The sequence below is a fragment of the Sinohyriopsis cumingii genome, chromosome 2 (assembly GCF_028554795.1).
Source record: "Sinohyriopsis cumingii isolate HCF-2022 chromosome 2, ASM2855479v2, whole genome shotgun sequence".
Taxonomy (NCBI): Eukaryota; Metazoa; Mollusca; class Bivalvia; order Unionida; family Unionidae; genus Sinohyriopsis; species Sinohyriopsis cumingii.
In genome coordinates this window covers 48,581,448-48,601,681 of record NC_142962.1, presented here as the reverse complement: position 1 = coordinate 48,601,681, position 20,234 = coordinate 48,581,448, and the positions used below count along the sequence as shown (strand labels likewise).

The following is a 20,234-nucleotide window of genomic DNA, read 5'->3' as shown; positions in this document are numbered from 1 at the left end:
TTTGTTCCTTTTGTTATCAAAGAATACTTAGTTTCAAAGAAATACTTAGTGGCTTTGTTGTTATCAAAGAAATAATAATAATAATAATGCTTTATTTATAGAGGGTGACTCATTAGTCAAGGACTATTCTCCCCTTGAGGCCTTCTTAAGGAGAGTATAACAATGCACATTATTTGAAGATAGCAATAATTACTGTTTATTTTAACATGTTTAGTATTAAAATACTTAATTCCAGTATCTGTTAGAAACACATACATGCTCATGATATCTCTTCTTAAATGCTGTAATATTTTCAGCAGAGTTTTACATGTAGTGGAAGCTTCTTCCATAGAACTGTACAAGAGTATTGGAAGCTCTTTTTAAATTGCTCTGTTCTTGGTTTTGGTGCTAGAAGGTTTCCATGTGATATTGATCTCAACTGGTATTGTGTTGAAAAAGGCCTGAATAAGTCCTGAAGATACTCTGGTGATGTTCCATGTAGACATTTATATAAAAGAACTGCCTTGTAAAACTCTGTCCTGTTATATATTGTGAACATTTTGAGTTCTGTAAACAATGCTTTTGAAGGATGATCAATAGATGCATCTAAAATTATGAATGCTGCTTGCTTCTGAAGTTTATTAATCCAGTCAAGCTCAGATTCAGCACAGTTTCCCCATACATTTGCTCAATAATCCATTGTTGGAAGAATATATGACTTGTAGTATAGATTGCAAGTTTCCATAGGTAAATATTTCTTGATTCTGCTGAGTAGGGCAGTTTTGGATGACAGTGTTTTACAAAGCTTATCAGTATAATCATTCCATAAATAAATTATTATCTACAGACACACCTACATGCTTTTCACGTTTGACATTTTCTAACAGATGATTATATATTGTAAGAGATAGTTCTGGGTTCCCTGACTTGTGTAGCTTTTGTGTTGTCCCCAAAATCATGTGTTTTGCTTTACCTTCATTAATTACCATCCTATTTTGTTTGTGCCCAGTTTTGGACTCTAATAAGGTCTGAGTTTAATCTCATTCAGACATCTTCAGTTTCAGAACTAGATGTATACAAGGTTGCATCATCTGCAAACAAATCTGTATTTGTGGATTCGTTATTTGATGGTAGATCATTGATATAGATAAGGAAGAGGAGAGGGTCTAAAACTGAGCCTTGAGGGACCCCTGAATGAATAGTGCAAATTTGAAAGCTAATATTGCCAATGCTTACTTGTTGAGACTTTTGGTTTAGGTATGATCTAAACCAGTTTAAAGGATTGTTGAACCTTTGTTCCTTTATTATTATCAAAGAAATACTTTGTGGCTTTGTTGTTATCAAAGAAATACTTTGTTCCTTTGTTGTTATCAAAGAAATACTTTGTGGCTTTGTTGTTATCAAAGGAATACTTTGTGGCTTTGTTATTATCAAAGAAATACTTTATTCCTTTGTTGTTATCAAAGAAATACTTTGTCGCTTTGTTGTTATCAAAGAAAAACTTTGTTGTCATCAAAGAAATACATTTTTGGCTTTCAAAGAAATACTTTGTTCCTATGTTGCTGGCAAAGAAATACTTTATGGCTTTGTTGTTATCAAAACAATACTTTATTTCTTTGTTGTTATCAAAGAAATACTTTGTTGTTATCAAAAAAATACTTTGTTGTTATCAAAGAAATACTTTGTGACTTTGTTATTATTAAAGAAATACTTTGGTTTTTTTGTTGTTATCAAAGAAATTTGTTGTGGCTTTTTTGTTATCAAGGAAATACAGTGGCATTGTCGTTATCAAATAAATACTTTGTTGCTTTGTTGTTATCAAAGAAATACTATGGCTTTGTTGTTATCAAAGAAATATTTTGTGCCTTTGTTGTTATCAAAGAAATACTTTGTTCCTTTGTTGTTATCAAAGAAATACTGTGGCTTTGTTATTATCAAAGAAATAATGTGGCTTTTTTTGTTATCAAAGAAATACCTTTGTTGTTATCAAAGAAATACTTTTGTTGCTTTGTTGTTATCAAAGAAATACTATGGATTTGTTGTTATCAAAGAAATATTTTGCAGCTTTGTAGTTATCAAAGAAATACTTCGTGACTTTGTTTTTGTTAAAGAAATACTTTGTAGCTTTGTTGTTATCAAAGAAATACTTTGTAGCTTTGTTGTTATCAAAGAAATACTTTGTGCTGCTGTAAACTGTTGTATCAGTTGAAAACCCAGGAGATAAACCATGTTTGGCAGACTTTTGATAGTCACAAAGACTTTTTCATTTTTAAGTTTAAAACCTTTCCTGATTACGTTTTCTCATTTTTCACACTATCAAAACATCCTTCATGCTCATCTTTGGAGAATCTAGATCATCCAGGTTGCAATGGTTTCTCTGTCCATAGTTGTCTACTTTTCAATAAAATAATTTTTAATCTGTTTGAATTACCTCAGCATGTAATATGTTTGAAAGAATGTAACATTATTATTGTTCTGATGATATCAGTCAGATTTCATTAAATAAATTAAATAGTTTTTTTTCCATATAGATCTAATCATGCTTCAATTCACAATCATTGTGGTTTTATCATCCTCTGATATTTGGGTTATTTATGTTTAATCATTTGTTTCTGCAGGTAAGGCAGTGTATTAGTGTCAAATGTTATCTTATTGTTTGGGTCAGTAATTGTTTTTCTTAAGAAATTTTTAATTTCTTGATCATTATGATCGATTTCTGCATTAAAACCTGTTACTGTTCCAACTGTTATTGCAAAATGTTATAGTCTCCCAGCATTTTAAAAAATTTCTCCTTATTCTCCAAAGCTCTTGCACTTTACTGTATACTTGTTGACTGTATAATACTGCCAAACATTGGGTAACTCAAATGCTCTTAATGCCTAAATGCTTGGACAGCAATTGACAATGCATTAAACCTGTTTTTGAACAAATCATGTGCATCTATAATCTTTTACAAATTTTCATCTAACTACTTGTATTTATTAAATTATCACCCCCATCAGTACCACTCAGTGTATATTAATATACTGTTAGCTTTTATATTCCATGTTCAGCCATTATGGTCATGACTGAAACACCAGGGATGTGGTTGTTTTTAGTGAAACATTTGGTACACAAGAAGTAAAAGGTTTACAGAACAGTTTATACCTACAGGTTATACCTACAAGTTATACCTACAGTTTATACCTACAGTTTATACCTACAGGTTATACCTACAGGTTCTCTGTATTTGTACAGATGAAGCCCAAAAAATACTATGGATTGTTTAGGAAAGACTACAGAAAATGACTGATTGGGTAAAATTATGTCTTAACATTTTGTTATAGTTCTAAAATTTCTGTAGTTAAAAAAATTACTTGATCTTTGTCAAGACCTGCTTTTTCAATGGTTCCTGTGCAAGCTGGTAAACCATTTGCAAGCATTGAAGAGAACAATTGGCAGTTGTTTTCAAAAATGGTAGACCAGTGTCAATTGAAAAGAAAATTGGAAGAAGTCAAAAAGTTGAGTGCTAGTTAGAAGTTTGTAAAGATTTTTAATGATATTTAGCCATTTATAAGACAGTCTAACAAGGAGTTCATTATATTTACTGTGGTGTGTGTGAATTGGATTTTTTGGTTGCACATGGTCATAAAAGTGATGTAAAATGACAGGTTGAGAGAAAATCCCACAAGTAATGGATTGAAATAAAAGAGACAAGTCTCTGTCCTCATTCTTTATATCACAGTGTCTGACAGTGAGGAAATGCACATTATCCATGCTGAAGTGATTATAAGTCACTTTTTGGCTAAGTTAAACTTCTCATTGACAACAGCTGATTCATTAAACCTGGATTTAAAGAAAATGTTTCTGGACAACAGATTCGCAGCAGGGAAGGTAAACTATTTAAGATTATAGTAAGAAAAGGTAGAGTGATACTGGCTATAGGTTTTAGGAAACATTTCTTTTCTTGGTCAAAATAGCAAATAATTATGTGTTTTGTCATTGTCATTAAAGAACATTCAAATGTACATGTATTTCTGGATGAAGTTTTTTTTATATTGTTGAACTGTTACCTTTATAGCTATACTACTAAGAGCAGTTGAAACAAAACTACACACAGACTGCTTTTGGACTACTGATGAAGCCGGCATGGGGTAAACAGGTTTGGGTTTATGACAGATCATTATTGTATGGAAAAAGTTTCTGATTTTGTTAAGGAATGCTCCAGTTTAGTCTGTTGAATATCTTTGCGACAAATCTTTTGTAATGTATAGTTTCATCAGTTTGTAAAACAGTGGCTGATGGGAAATCATATATAATTCTTGGCTTGCAGAATTAAAGCAATCAAGTGTAAAACAGTGGCTGATGGGAAATCATATATAATTCTTGGCTTGGAGAATTAAAGCATACAAATGTTAATGGCAGGACAGCTAATTGAATATTTTCAATTTGTCCTCACACAAATAAAGAAAGGCTTGAATGCAGGCAAACATTTTAATGATGAATATTTTAAAACTATGTTTACACCATCATCACAAAATAGATTCTGCTTCCAGTGAGTGACAGTGAGCCAAGACGAAGGGAACATGTATAATCTCACACTTAACAAATTAAGCTTAAACATCAAGTTGTACATGCATTTACACCACTAGATGAAATTGTAAATGGAAAATTAAAATGCAGTTAATTTTTGGACAAGCCAAAAGTCTTTGTCACATTTTCAACCTCCTTTCCAAAGCTTTAACTGGTACATTCTCTGTAGTAACTGGTACATTCTCTGTAATAACTGCAAAAGTTTTTCTTATTGAGATTTTCAGCATGAATGAATTTATATATTACCATAAAAAATAGGAAATGAAAGTTGAATAAATTACAAAGAAACAAAATTTGAAATACCCTGTAAGGTGATTGTAGCTGCAATCAAGATTTTGGCCTTTTGACATTCAGTTGTCAAATCTTACAAATCAAAATAGTAAGCAGTTCATCAAAAACTTTCAATATTGTTTTCAAACAGGAATTTCAAAATGACACGTTCTTCAGGAGAGAAGAAATGTTCATGAAAATTTTTGCTTTTATTGTAAAAAAATAATTCATTAAGTATGTAACCCTTGCCTCTATGTATCTTGATTATAAATTGATACGATTTCCTGTCAGAAATTTGACTTAAGCTTTAGCTCTTTTTTCTTGAAAATAAACATGTTTCAAAAATGTTTGAGGTGCCCGTCAAACTGAGTTTTAGATTTATTATTAAGGCCTGCATATTAACACACATTTGCACCTTGAAGGCCTAAAACATTGAACTTAAATTCTCTTGTAATAAATGGAGCAGTTTGCAAACAGGAAATGCTTTTTGATGAAACTGATGTTAGAATTAGCATCAAATGATAATGTTTAAAGCAGATAATAAATTAATTAAAAAATATAAACAGCAGAACATTTTTTTTAAGTTTATTTATCATACAGTATTCAAGATATTAAATTCTGTAGACAACTTTCACAATCTGGTCATTCAGTTACAGTGTGTGTGTGTGATTTGGATTTTTAATGTAGCTTTAACAATGTTTCAGTCATATTGCTACGATGTCTGCAGTGTGACAGTTTATAGTGATGTCTAGCACTGAGGCATCATGCCACAGACATGTACCATGATGTCCTACCCAGTCACATTATCCTGACACCAGGCCGACTAGTCCTAACACTATCCTCTTAATGTTGAGCGCCAAGTGAGGCAGCTGTTAGTACCATTTTTGTAAGTCTTTGGTATGCCTTGGCCAGGGATCTAACCCACGACCTCCTGCATCCGAGGTAGATGCTCTAACCACTAGACCACCAGAGCGGTGTCATTCAGTTACATTTTTACTGCGTGCAACACCTGTAAGATAAAAACACATCAAGGCTAGAATAATAAACAACGAATGCAGCTGTGTGGGAAATTCAATTTTTAAGTCATGAAATATACACTAGACGTATGGTGCATAAGTCACACTTATGTGTTAATATAAATGAACCCCCCACCCCACATGGATTTATGACACAATTAGCAATTTAACAGGCTGACTATTCATATGAAACAAGCTTGCACTTAACATTTATCAGATTGGCTTTTACCTGTCTGAAATATTACTAAATCAGGATTAGCATGACAAATTCACCCAAAAATATTCATATCCCACCAAAAAAAACCCCAACAAACATAAATAAACTTAAGACTTTTTTTTACACTGGGGAACATGCATTAAATTTGTGTTCATCCTTCTGTCATAAAATATTTATTATTCATCCTGCCCAACTTTTTCATATATACAGCCTATAACTTGAGAAGATTTTTTTTATCTTCTTATTTATCGACAAAAAAATGGATAAAAAGATCCTATACCTTCCTAAGTAACTATCTTTTTAAATATAATATTTTATAGTATTTGTATGTGTCTAGAGTCTAGCATATGACTAGAATTCACATCCAGCAATGTGTGTAGAGTTGAGCATGTGACTAGAATTCACATCCAGCCATGTGTCTAGAGTCTATCATATGACTAGAATTCACATCCAGCTATGTGTCTAGAGTTTAGCACATGACTTGAATTAACATCCAGCCATGTGTCTAGAGTCTAGCATATGAATAGAATTCAAGTCCAGCCAGGTTTATTGAGTCTATCATATGACTAGAATTCACATCCAGCCATGTGTCTAGAGTCTAGCATATGACTAGAATTCACATCCAGCAATGTGTCTAGAGTCTAGCATATGACTAGAATCCACATCCAGCCATGTGTCTAGAGTTTTAGCACATGACTAGAATTAACATCCAGCCATGTGTCTAGAGTCTAGCATATGACTAGAATTAACATCCAGCCATGTGTCTAAAGTCTTGCATATGAATAGAATTCAAGTCCAGCCAGGTTTCTAGAGTCTAGCATATGACAATAATTTATATCCAGCTATGTGTTTAGCATATGACAATAATTCACATCCAACCAGGTGTCTAGAGTCTAGCATTATGACTAGAATTCACATCCAGCAATGTGTCTAGAGTCTAGCATTATGACTAGAATTCACATCCAGCAACGTGTCTAGAGTCTAGCATTATGACTAGAATTCACATCCAGCCATGTGTCTAGAGTCTAGCATATGACTAGAATTCACATCCAGCCTTGTGTCTAGAGTCTAGCATTATGACTAGAATTCACATCCAGCAATGTGTCTAGAGTCTAGCATTATGACTAGAATTCACATCCAGCAATGTGTCTAGAGTCTAGCATTATGACTAGAATTCACATCCAGCAATGTGTCTAGAGTCTAGCATTATGACTAGAATTCACATCCAGCCATGTGTCTAGAGTCTAGCATTATGACTAGAATTCACATCCAGCCAAGTGTCTAGAGTCTAGCATTATGACTAGAATTCACATCCAGCAATGTGTCTAGAGTCTAGCATTATGACTAGAATTCACATCCAGCAATGTGTCTAGAGTCTAGCATTATGACTAGAATTCACATCCAGCAATGTGTCTAGAGTCTAGCATTATGACTAGAATTCACATCCAGCCATGTGTCTAGAGTCTAGCATTATGACTAGAATTCACATCCAGCCAAGTGTCTAGAGTCTAGCATTATGACTAGAATTCACATCCAGCAATGTGTCTAGAGTCTAGCATTATGACTAGAATTCACATCCAGCAATGTGTCTAGAGTCTAGCATTATGACTAGAATTCACATCCAGCCATGTGTCTAGAGTCTAGCATTATGACTAGAATTCACATCCAGCCTTGTGTCTAGAGTCTAGCATTATGACTAGAATTTACATCCAGCCATGTGTCTAAAGTCTTGCATATGAATAGAATTCACATCCAGCCATGTGTCTAGAGTATAGGGATAGGACTATAATGTTATTTAAACAGAATAATGAACAACTTCATTAGAAAAAGCACGCTAAGAAAAATTATTATCGACGTGTGTGTAAAATGAGGATTCAGTCAATAAACAGCCCAGTTCCCTAACACTGCTCCTCCCCCACCCCGGTTTTCTTGATGTCAAAGCGATTTAAAAAAAATAAATTGGAGGTCCCTCGGTAACTTGTGCCTCGCTTATAGTGTGGTCTATGTTTGTGGACCCCTTTGTGCACGAATTATTGAGGGAGAAGTGTATGTTCCTTTAAAATAAACTATTACGTACATCCTAAATCTTTCAAGTGGAAATGAAGAGCACTGTCTGTTACAATTATTTGAAATCCTTATGGCAGAAATGAGTACCACTAACATTCCGAATTATTAGCAGCTTTTGAAGATCAAAACAGAAGCATTATCAGCATAATGATATGCAGCCATTTAGTCTGAAATGAGGTCCACTGTAAAAGTTATGTGCAACCATTCAAGATAAATGAGAACCACTGTAACAATTATGTGCAGCCATTCAGGAGAAATAAGGAACACCATCAGTCACAATAATGAACCATTAATACAATGGCTTATGATGCCTCACAACTTGCAGCAGCAGTATCTACATCCTGTCCATCTGTCTGTACATCATCCCAAAAAATTTACAGCAAAAGTGCAAAATAATCAACTCAGTGTAACAAATTAGACTGAGCTCCCATGATGCATGCAAAGGCAGATGGCTTGATTAGATTTTCTGACCATTACATCTATGTTTCAACTTTTTTTTACACATTTGTAAATGTTTGGGACTACCAAAAACCTTGTTAGCACGATAAAGTACAGATCTCTTGAAGTAGATAAATGAAACTGGCAGTAATATTTGATGGCATGATTAGATTTTCAATCCATTACACCAATCTTTCAAATTTATTCCCATGTTTTAACTGTTAAAACTGTATTTCATTCATGAAAATCTTTATTGGCATCAGTGAGCAACTTCCATTGGCAAGTCCATTGTACATGTTTGTATGCACTCATCAATGTGCTAATTTGATTTTCATGCAATTAACGTATTATTTCCCAGTCTTCTAAATTGTTTAATGTTCTACACTTGGTCTCTCTGATATGCATATGTAGTGTTACACTTGTTTTTTTAAGGATGCATCTCTACAGTGTGTTACACTTGGCCCTTTAGGTATGCATCTCTACAGTGTGTTACACTTGGTGTTTTGAGTATGCATCTCTACAGTGTGTTACACTTGGTGTTTTGAGTATGCATCTCTACAGTGTATTACACTTGGCCCTTTAGGTATGCATCTCTACAGTGTGTTACACTTGGCCCTTTAGGTATGCATCTCTACAGTGTGTTACACTTGGCCCTTTAGGTATGCATATATACAGTGTGTTACACTTGGCCATTTAGGTATGCATATCTACAGTGTGTTACACTCTGTACTTTAGGTATGCATATATACAGTGTTTTACACTTGGCCATTTAGGTATGCATATCTACAGTGTGTTACACTTGGCCATTTAGGTATGCATATATACAGAGTGTTACACTTGGCCCATTAGGTATGCATCTCTACAGTGTTTTACACTTTGCCCTTTAGGTATGCATATCTAGTGTTTTACACTTGGCCCTTTAGGCATGCATATCTACAGTGTGTTACACTTGGTCTTTTGGGTATACATCTCTACAGTGTGTTACACTTGTTCTTTTGGGTATAAATCTCTACAGTGTTTTACACTTGGCCATTTAGGTATGCATATCTACAGTGTGTTACACTTGGCCCTTTAGGTATGCATCTCTACAGTGTGTTACACTTGGCCTTTTAGGTATGCATCTCTACAGTGTGTTACAGTTGGTCTTTTGGGTATGCATATCTACAGTGTTTTACACTTGGCCATTTAGGTATGCATACCTACAGTGTGTTACACTTGGCCCTTTAGGTATGCATCTCTACAGTGTCTTACACTTGGCCCTTTAGGTATGCATCTCTACAGTGTGTTACAATTGGTCTTTTGGGTATGCATATCTACAGTGTTTTACACTTGGCCATTTAGGTATGCATACCTACAGTGTGTTACAATTGGCCTTTTGGGTATGCATATATACTGTGTTTTACACTTGTTCGTTTTGGATATGTATATTGATACTGTTTTACAAATACAAATGAAGTTCAGTATAACAAGTGTAAAGACCATATTACACCTAAGTGTAAAGACTGTATTACACCTAAGTGTAAAGACCGTATTACACCTAAGTGTAAAGACCATATTACACCTGTTGAATATCATAATATCAGAAGGACTTCATAACAATAATGTAAAGGAATAATATATGAACCAATACACTTCAAAGTCTTTTCACAAAATTTACTGTGTGGTAAACCAATGAAATTTTCATGTGATAAATCATTCTTACATCTACATTCATTTCAGATCTAATTTATGAAACCCATTGAATAATTTCAATTTTTTGGCTGCTTGAGCATGCATACATAAGTAATTTATTTCATTCATTTATTCAGTTTCACATGAAAATGGCAGTCAAGTAAGATCCTATATTCATGTGGTGGAAGCCAAACATGTTACTGAATTTATCTCATTGAGTTATGAATATAATGACTTTGTTATTGTTCAATGATGATGATGATTAACAAAAATATTTGGTCCAAAACTGAATATTAACAATATAAAATATGTAATGTGAGATAAACAAGTATCAGTAATGAAAATGATTTATATTTACTGTGGTAATTATTTTGAAGTACTTATTTTCAGCCACATCAAAAAACTTTTAACTTTTGTCATTTAACAAATGCAACACAAAAGATGAAACATGAATTTTATATTTTCATTTTGAAAAAATTGTTTCAAAGGATAACTTTTGAATGATTAGGACAGTATATAACTAATACTTGACGATTTCAGAAAGTTTTAAAATATTGTAGATCAATTTCTCAAAACAAGAATCTAAATTCATGTGATTCTGTTTTAAGATGAAAACATAAAATGTACCTTCAGCGGCCTATAATGACTAACTGTACTTAAGTTATAATTTACTTGCCTATAATGACTAACTGTACTTAAGTTATAATTTACTTGCCTATAATGACTAACTGTACTTAAGTTATGATTTACTTGCCTATAATGACAAACTGTACTTAAGTTATGGTTTACTTGCCTATAATGACTAACTGTACTTAAGTTACAATTTACTTGCCTATAATGACTAACTGTACTTAAGTTATGATTTACTTGCCTATAATGATGAACTGTACTTAAGTTACAATTTACTTGCCTATAATGACCAACTGTACTTAAGTTATGGTTTACTTGCCTATAATGACTAACTGTGCTTAAGTTACAATTTACTTGCCTATAATGACGAAGTGTACTTAAGTTATAATTTACTTGCCTATAATGACCAACTGTACTTAAGTTATGATTTACTTGCCTATAATGATGAACTGTACTTAAGTTATGGTTTACTTGCCTATAATGACTAAGTGTACTTAAGTTACAATTTATTTGCCTATAATGATGAAGTGTACTTAAGTTATGATTTACTTGCCTATAATGACCAACTGTACTTAAGTTATAATATACTTGCCTATAATGACTAACTGTACTTAAGTTACAATTTACTTGCCTATAATGACGAAGTGTACTTAAGTTATGATTTACTTGCCTATAATGACTAACTGTACTTAAGTTATGATTTATTATCATATTCCCAATTTGACAAGAAAGTCACATATGGAATTTTCTTCTCCACATAAGAATTTCATTTTTATTCTGCTACAATGACTGTGATCATCCATCTTGTACAAGAATAGTAGCTACAGAACTGTCTTCCTCTTAACTGACATTGTTTTCACTGTCAGTTTTACAAGTTAAAAAATAAATTATGTTAACCTTTCAGGACAAAAAAATGTTTCTTAGCTTTAGCAAACTGAATGTCATGTTACAGGGAACACATGGCATACATTTGTTGCATATATTCTTATAAGAAGTGCAAGTTTACATTTCAAGTTCTAACCATAATACATAAAGAATATTTCTTAGAAAGGCCAAATTGATGTAAAAGTATCCAGAAAAGCCATTCCTGTCTATTTAAGCAATATCTTTCACCAAAGAGATGCTGATGGTACTCCAAATTTAAGATGCATTAGAAGTAAACAAAAACACATTACACCAAGGCCAAAGAAGGAATTGTTTAAAATATGTTTTCAATATACAGGTCCACTGATATGGAACAACATTCCCAGGGACGTAAGGCAGGCTCCAAGTATTTCTTCTTTTCATAATTAATGTCTCAAATGGATGAAATCTTTAGACAATTGAACAGTTCTAGTACAATATATACCACCTGCTTTTCTGTGATTTTGCATCATTTTCACAGTTTAATTTTTTCAATACAGGATGATATTTTATATTTTATATATGTTTGTGTGTATTCACATATGCCTGTGCATATGTTCCAGGCTTGATACTTTGATTTTTAAAATCACTTAATTATTTAGTGTCAAGCCAGACTCTTCACATCATGTTGTATATACTGTATATATTGTACATAACAGATAGAAGTCATCAAGGTAGATTAGTTCTGTAACTAATTGAGTTACCTTCTCTAAATAAAGTCTTTATTATTATTATTATTATTATTATTATTATTATTATTATTAATTAATTAATTAATTATTTAATTAATTAATAATTGCTGATTGGGTTCACCCAGATATTGGTTAAATTGCTGATATGTCTGTTTCAAGCCGTGTGGTCAAATATGCATTTTCATAACCACACCAAATACACAAAGCAGACCAGAATCTCAGTTGTACATGCAGGCTTGTCACATCTGTCTCTTCCAGTCTTCTACACAGTCTCGTATTTTTCAAGTGAAGCTTCAAACTCAACACTTCATCAAAAGTAACAGCACCACGGACCTAAAGCTCACCCAAAATAAGTGACTTGTTGGCCCTTAATATGAATTAGGAATTATCTGAGTTATATTGATCCATACTGTGCAGTGCTCATTAAATTTCCTGCCAATGTCCTTGTTTTCATCATGACATGAATCTTCACCTTCTTTATATATATTCATTTTGCCTTTGAAATAAATTAATTTATCTTTGGTTGACTACCAAATATATTCCTCATTGCCTGATTTTAAAAGAATTATGAAACTTTGATCTTAAACAATTTCATCTAAGACTTCAAATGAGTCAGCATTGACAATGGGCTTTCCAGCATTCCTTGACCTTGACCTATGTAGCTCCACATTGATATCCTTCTTGCGAGGTCTGTCTGGAATATGATCCTGCCGGTCCCCTGAATCACAAGGAAAGTCTGCCTGACAAAGAAATGGAACATGGCTTTTATCTAAACAACTCATCTCTTGCATCTCCGTTACTCTGCTATCATGTGCACCACAAGCGGTCTCAAACAATCGATTGTGGAATCGCCATGAATTCTCCTTGTTCTCGTTGTTTGCTCTCTGTGGGCTGTATTGCAGAATCTTCTTTTGCTGCATCAACCCCAACACAAAGTTACTTTTTTGCTGGCAATGCCAGATTATCAACAATATGATGGCCACAATTCCCAGGATTGCTAGAATGGAACAGACTAGAGGAATTACATAGCCTGGCACTGAAAAGATATTAATTAGTAGGCTTAGAGAGTTGTTAGGAACTTCTGGCAGTTACTGAATGACTAGATGGTAAAACAAATTTTAATATCTTTCCTGAAAAATATATAATTTACTAGTACAGCTCAACGCCAATGACAGTGATGTGAAGATTGTCATAACCATGATTTTGATGGAAACAATTCTAATATTGGTACTTTTATATAGCTGTGTCTGTCCATGCTGTTTTTACATGTTTTTCCTACCCTCTTCCACCATCCGCTTCAGACTGATATTGGCCTAAAAAGGTTGTAAGGGAAACAAATGTGTCATGCAGCAAACTGAAGTGACATAACAATTTGTTTTTTTAAATTAATGGCAAAGACCAATCTGCAACATTTGGATCAGAACCAACCATCAGAAAGAGAGAAAGAATGATGAAATAAAAAACTGAGATAGTATTTGACTGATATTTAGTGTTTACATCCATATCACAGAGATAGTATTTGACTGATATTTAGTGTTTACATCCATATCACAGAGATAGTATTTGACTGATATTTAGTGTTTACATCCATATCACAGAGATAGTATTTGACTGATATTTAGTGTTTACATCCATATCACAGAGATTGTATTTGACTGATATTTAGTGTTTACATCCATATCACAGAGATAGTATTTGACTGATATTTAGTGTTTACATCCATATCACAGAGATTGTATTTGACTGATATTTAGTGTTTACATCCATATCACAGAGATAGTATTTGACTGATATTTAGTGTTTACATCCATATCACAGAGATTGTATTTGACTGATATTTAGTGTTTACATCCATATCACAGAGATAGTATTTGACTGATATTTAGTGTTTACATCCATATCACAGAGATTGTATTTGACTGATATTTAGTGTTTACATCCATATCACAGAGATAGTATTTGACTGATATTTAGTGTTTACATCCATATCACAGAGATAGTATTTGACTGATATTTAGTGTTTACATCCATATCACAGAGATAGTATTTGACTGATATTTAGTGTTTACATCCATATCACAGAGATTGTATTTGACTGATATTTAGTGTTTACATCCATATCACAGAGATAGTATTTGACTGATATTTAGTGTTTACATCCATATCACAGAGATTGTATTTGACTGATATTTAGTGTTTACATCCATATCACAGAGATAGTATTTGACTGATATTTAGTGTTTACATCCATATCACAGAGATTGTATTTGACTGATATTTAGTGTTTACATCCATATCACAGAGATAGTATTTGACTGATATTTAGTGTTTACATCCATATCACAGAGATTGTATTTGACTGATATTTAGTGTTTACATCCATATCACAGAGATAGTATTTGACTGATATTTAGTGTTTACATCCATATCACAGAGATAGTATTTGACTGATATTTAGTGTTTACATCCATATCACAGAGATAGTATTTGACTGATATTTAGTGTTTACATCCATATCACAGAGATTGTATTTGACTGATATTTAGTGTTTACATCCATATCACAGAGATTGTATTTGACTGATATTTAGTGTTTACATCCATATCACAGAGATAGTATTTGACTGATATTTAGTGTTTACATCCATATCACAGAGATTGTATTTGACTGATATTTAGTATTTACTTCCAGATCACAGACACATGGCCTTACTATTTAATCCAATTTTCAGTGAACTGGATGAGTATAAAGAGTAGTTTGTTTGTTATCTCTTTCATTGTGCCTTGTGACTTGTATCCATTTCATTATGTTTAATTCATCAATGTATTTTAATTGTAATCTACCTTCATAAGTAAGGTCATTTTCCACCACTGTGTCCACTCTGACTTGGACCACTGCAGCCAGTGCAGAACTGTTGGTCAATTTGTGACTGATTGTTTGGGTAAGACTGTCCACTGCAGTCTTAAGGATGGAGGACTTGCTTGAGCTGGCCTTATCAGGGTCAGTTGACTGAAATAACAACATACCAATCTCTTACTTATTTCTCATCAGTTGAGACATTATTCATACAAATATCACTTTGTCTGATTACAAACATGAATCTAAATAAGAATTTACAAACACATCCTTTTACATGCTATTTAACTGTTGTGGAGACACTTCATCTGAATTATGCTTTGGACAATTCCTGCACTGAACTTCAACATTACACAAGGAACGTTGAATAGGGAATGAAGTATACTGGGGTTTTCATGAGAAATAAGGCCTTGTTATGGAATGAAAGTCATATTTAAGACAATATATTTAGACACAGAACAGGAGTTAAATAGATTCCTTATTTTTTCATTTTTGATAATGGTGTTGTAGTTCTATATCTTTTGAATGATTAAAGAGGTTGTAGTCAAAATCTTGTATTCTGGTAAAACATAATGAAATGGTCCTCATCTTGGATTTTGGGAGCTGTTATGTTCTGATAGAGAAAACTCAACCAATTATGTTGCTGATGGTAGACCTGGACTAAAATGTCATTTGAAGTAGTTTTGGTTATTTGTCAAATTTTTAAGAGCTATGATGTCAAAAAGTTAATCACTGCATTTTGAATGATTTGTTAGATATGTTTGAACTTGCCTTTTGTATTGTTATGTCATGTTATATCTTGAGACATTGTGGGTAGATTTCTTGGAATAAAAGAGTACTTGCTATAAATTGTATCCTTTTGAGATGCACACTGATTTATAATTACTGATTTTTATAGTCACCCTCTTGTTTGCAATATTCTGAGAATATTCTTTTAAAATGAGTTCAGATATGACTGTGGCAACTGCCTGCCTCCATTGCCATAATTCAAGATGTTCATGTGCTTAGAATATACTGCAAGGAAACAGTCACACCAACACTCTCATAGTTACAAAATAAAATTTTGAGCAAAACACAATGACTGTGACTCTCTTTTCTGGTCTTCATAGCTAAAATGGGGAGAAGGATGTTTCCTGATTTATGTTATGGTAGTTCATTGGTGGAGTTCGAACATATTTTTACTCCAGTGAAATGAAAACTTATTCTAGACATGGATAATGCTGTGGGGAATGAAATTGAGGAAATGCCATTTACTCTCCATGAATTGTTGGTCTGAACAACACACATTTCAGTCTTCAGTAAAAGATTTATCTTTTGTTGTGTTTTTCTGTTTTCTTGATTTGTTTGGTTGTAATTTTTTCTTGGTAAGATAAGGTGTGAAGAGTAAATGCTAAAAAAATTCTTGAGTGAAGCTTCAGGATCTACTGAAGGTCAAGCTGTGTGCTGAAGTTGTGGTATGATATTGAAAAAATACTATTGAGGTTGTTGAAGGGTGGAGAGTAAATGCTAACAAGAGCTTGAGTGAAGTGCCAGGATCTCATGAAGTTCAAACTGGGTGCTGTACTCGTAGTATGATAAAAATAATGCTATCAAAATTGTTGAAGGGTGGAGGGTAAAAGCTAAAGAATCTTGAGTGATGCTCCAGTATGAAATGAAGGTCACACTGGGTGCTGAACTCATGGTATCATAAAAAATACTAACTAGGCTGTTGAAGGGTGGAGGTTAAATGCTCAAGAAGCTTAGTGAAGCAGCAGTCTGAAGGTCAAACTGGGTGTTGAACTTTGCGGTATCATAAACAAAATGCTATTGTGGTTGTTGAATCTTATTTGGCAAGAAGTATTTCCTTGTAACCTACATAATACCACACAAAGTTTTAATGACACAAATTTATTAAAATCTAGAAGGATTTAATAATATTATGCCTTTAAGACAATGAAAACATAACCAATGATGACAAACAACTCCACACAACAGTATTAAAGATATTATATATGTACAGTGTACATGACACAATGATGATTTCTGTTTCTTTTTATATTCCCTGACTTGCATCCTTGTCATGTTCACTGATCATTTATTTATGAACTCCAAATCATTTAATGTCCATCGATACCTGGAATATATTATCTTCACACCTATTTTTATTGGTTACCAGAAATACTCAACAATGCTATTTAAATTGAGGTGCCAGTCTTATGATGCATCAGTGAAGATAAGTCTTTGAACATAGTGAAAGGCATGGTACATGTTGTTGTGTTCAGTTTGAAATATTTGGCCCTGTTACATACTGTAAAATATCTGGCCCTGTTACATACTGTAAAATATTTGGCCCTATTACATACTGTAAAATATTTGGCCCTATTACATACTGTAAAATATTTGGCCCTGTTACATACTGTAAAATATTTGGCCCTATTACATACTGTAAAATATTTGGCCCTATTACATACTGTAAAATATTTGGCCCTATTACATACTGTAAAATATTTGGCCCTGTTACATACTGTAAAATAATTGGCCCTATTACATACTGTAAAATATTTGGCCCTGTTACATACTGTAAAATATTTGGCCCTGTTACATACTGTAAAATATTTGGCCCTGTTACATACTGCAAAATATTTGGCCCTGTTACATACTGCAAAATATTTGGCCCTGTTATTTACTGTATACTGATGACATATCTCAAGATGTGCTCTTTTATGTTGGTAGAGACATATTCATGTTTTTACGGAAAATGTTGAAGATATTTTGGTATATCTTGTCTTGCTTGTTCTCTTAAATACATCAGAAGTTTCTATATCATATATATATATATATATATATATATATATATATATATATATATATATATATATATATATATATATATATATATATATATAGAGAGAGAGAGAGAGAGAGAGAGAGAGAGATCAGTGTTAGATATTTTTGAAATGGCTGCATGTAAAAATATGCTTACTCAAAAGAATAATACAATCTTATTTTAACTTTGTCCTTTACACAGTCTTACGTTATGTTGTAGCATGCATACTGATGTTAGTCAAATTATGAAGCACCATTTGAATGTTACAAATTCTGCAATGACATTCCCTTCATGTTGGACATTTTCTAGAGGAAAAAAAAAGCATGGAAATGATAAAGTTTGTTGCAATCAACACTTTTTCTAAGAACTATTTCCTTAAAGATTCAGTAAGAGTATTACAACATTTTCTGTGCAAAAATATTCAGTAATCAGTGGTGATATAGTTTACAACTTAGTTACATTTTTTGCAATTAGAGTTAATAAATGTGGGTCTAAATGTGAACAGTAACTTAGTCTAAATGTCATAGATACCTTTTCACAGACATGAAGTGTTTACTGTTCCTGATTGCCCTACATTAAGTGCCCTACATTAATTGTACCAGAATATCATATGAATTTTGGAGCAGGAATCATTTGCAGCTCATTTCAGGTGAAGCATCTCCATGGCAGTATCTTTGGAATCTCCACCAGTCAAACTTTAACACATGATTATAATACTTTGGAATCTCCACCAGTCAAACTTTAACACATGATTATAATACTTTGGAATCTCCACCAGTCAAACTTTAACACATGATTATAATACTTTGAAATCTCCACCAGTCAGACTTTAACACATGATTATAATACTTTGGAATCTCCACCAGTCAAACTTTAACACATGTTTATAATACTTTGGAATCTCCACCAGTCAAACTTTAACACATGATTATAATACTTTGGAATCTCCACCAGTCAAACTTTAACACATGATTATAATACTTTGGAATCTCCACCAGTCAAACTTTAACACATGATTATAATACTTTGGAATCTCCACCAGTCAAACTTTAACACATGATTATAATACTTTGGAATCTCCACCAGTCAAACTTTAACACATGATTATAATACTTTGGAATCTCCACCAGTCAAACTTTAACACATGATTATAATACTTTGGAATCTCCACCAGTCAAACTTTAACACATGATTATAATACTTTGGAATCTCCACCAGTCAAACTTTAACACATGATTATAATACTTTGGAATCTCCACCAGTCAAACTTTAACACATGATTATAATACTTTGGAATCTCCACCAGTCAAACTTTAACACATGATTATAATACTTTGGAATCTCCACCAGTCAGACTTTAACACATGATTATAATACTTTGGAATCTCCACCAGTCAAACTTTAACACATGATTATAATACTTTGGAATCTCCACCAGTCAAACTTTAACACATGTTTATAATACTTTGGAATCTCCACCAGTCAAACTTTAACACATGTTTATAATACTTTGGAATCTCCACCAGTCAGACTTTAACACATGATTATAATACTTTGGAATCTCCACCAGTCAAACTTTAACACATGATTATAATACTTTGGAATCTCCACCAGTCAAACTTTAACACATGATTATAATACTTTGGAATCTCCACCAGTCAAACTTTAACACATGATTATAATACTTTGGAATCTCCACCAGTCAAACTTTAACACATGATTATAATACTTTGGAATCTCCACCAGTCAAACTTTAACACATGATTATAATACTTTGGAATCTCCACCAGTCAGACTTTAACACATGATTATAATACTTTGGAATCTCCACCAGTCAAACTTTAACACATGATTATAATACTTTGGAATCTCCACCAGTCAAACTTTAACACATGTTTATAATACTTTGGAATCTCCACCAGTCAGACTTTAACACATGATTATAATACTTTGGAATCTCCACCAGTCAAACTTTAACACATGATTATAATACTTTGGAATCTCCACCAGTCAAACTTTAACACATGATTATAATACTTTGGAATCTCCACCAGTCAAACTTTAACACATGATTATAATACTTTGGAATCTCCACCAGTCAAACTTTAACACATGAT

The 20,234-nt window shown here is 32.9% G+C and overlaps 1 protein-coding gene across 1 annotated transcript in view; it reads right to left on the bottom strand.

Moving 5' to 3' along the window:
* Nucleotides 1-12,565: 12,565 nt before the first annotated feature.
* LOC149804792 (protein jagged-1b-like) overlaps nucleotides 12,566-20,234 on the bottom strand; it is a 111,491-nt gene continuing 103,822 nt past the window's right edge. The window contains exons 22-23 of the mRNA XM_089934410.1: nucleotides 15,299-15,464; nucleotides 12,566-13,491 (exon numbers count right to left, since the gene is read on the bottom strand). Of these exons, the coding sequence (XP_089790536.1) occupies nucleotides 13,037-13,491; nucleotides 15,299-15,464 (621 nt within the window). The 3' untranslated portion in view covers nucleotides 12,566-13,036. The remainder of the gene's footprint in view (nucleotides 13,492-15,298; nucleotides 15,465-20,234) is intronic.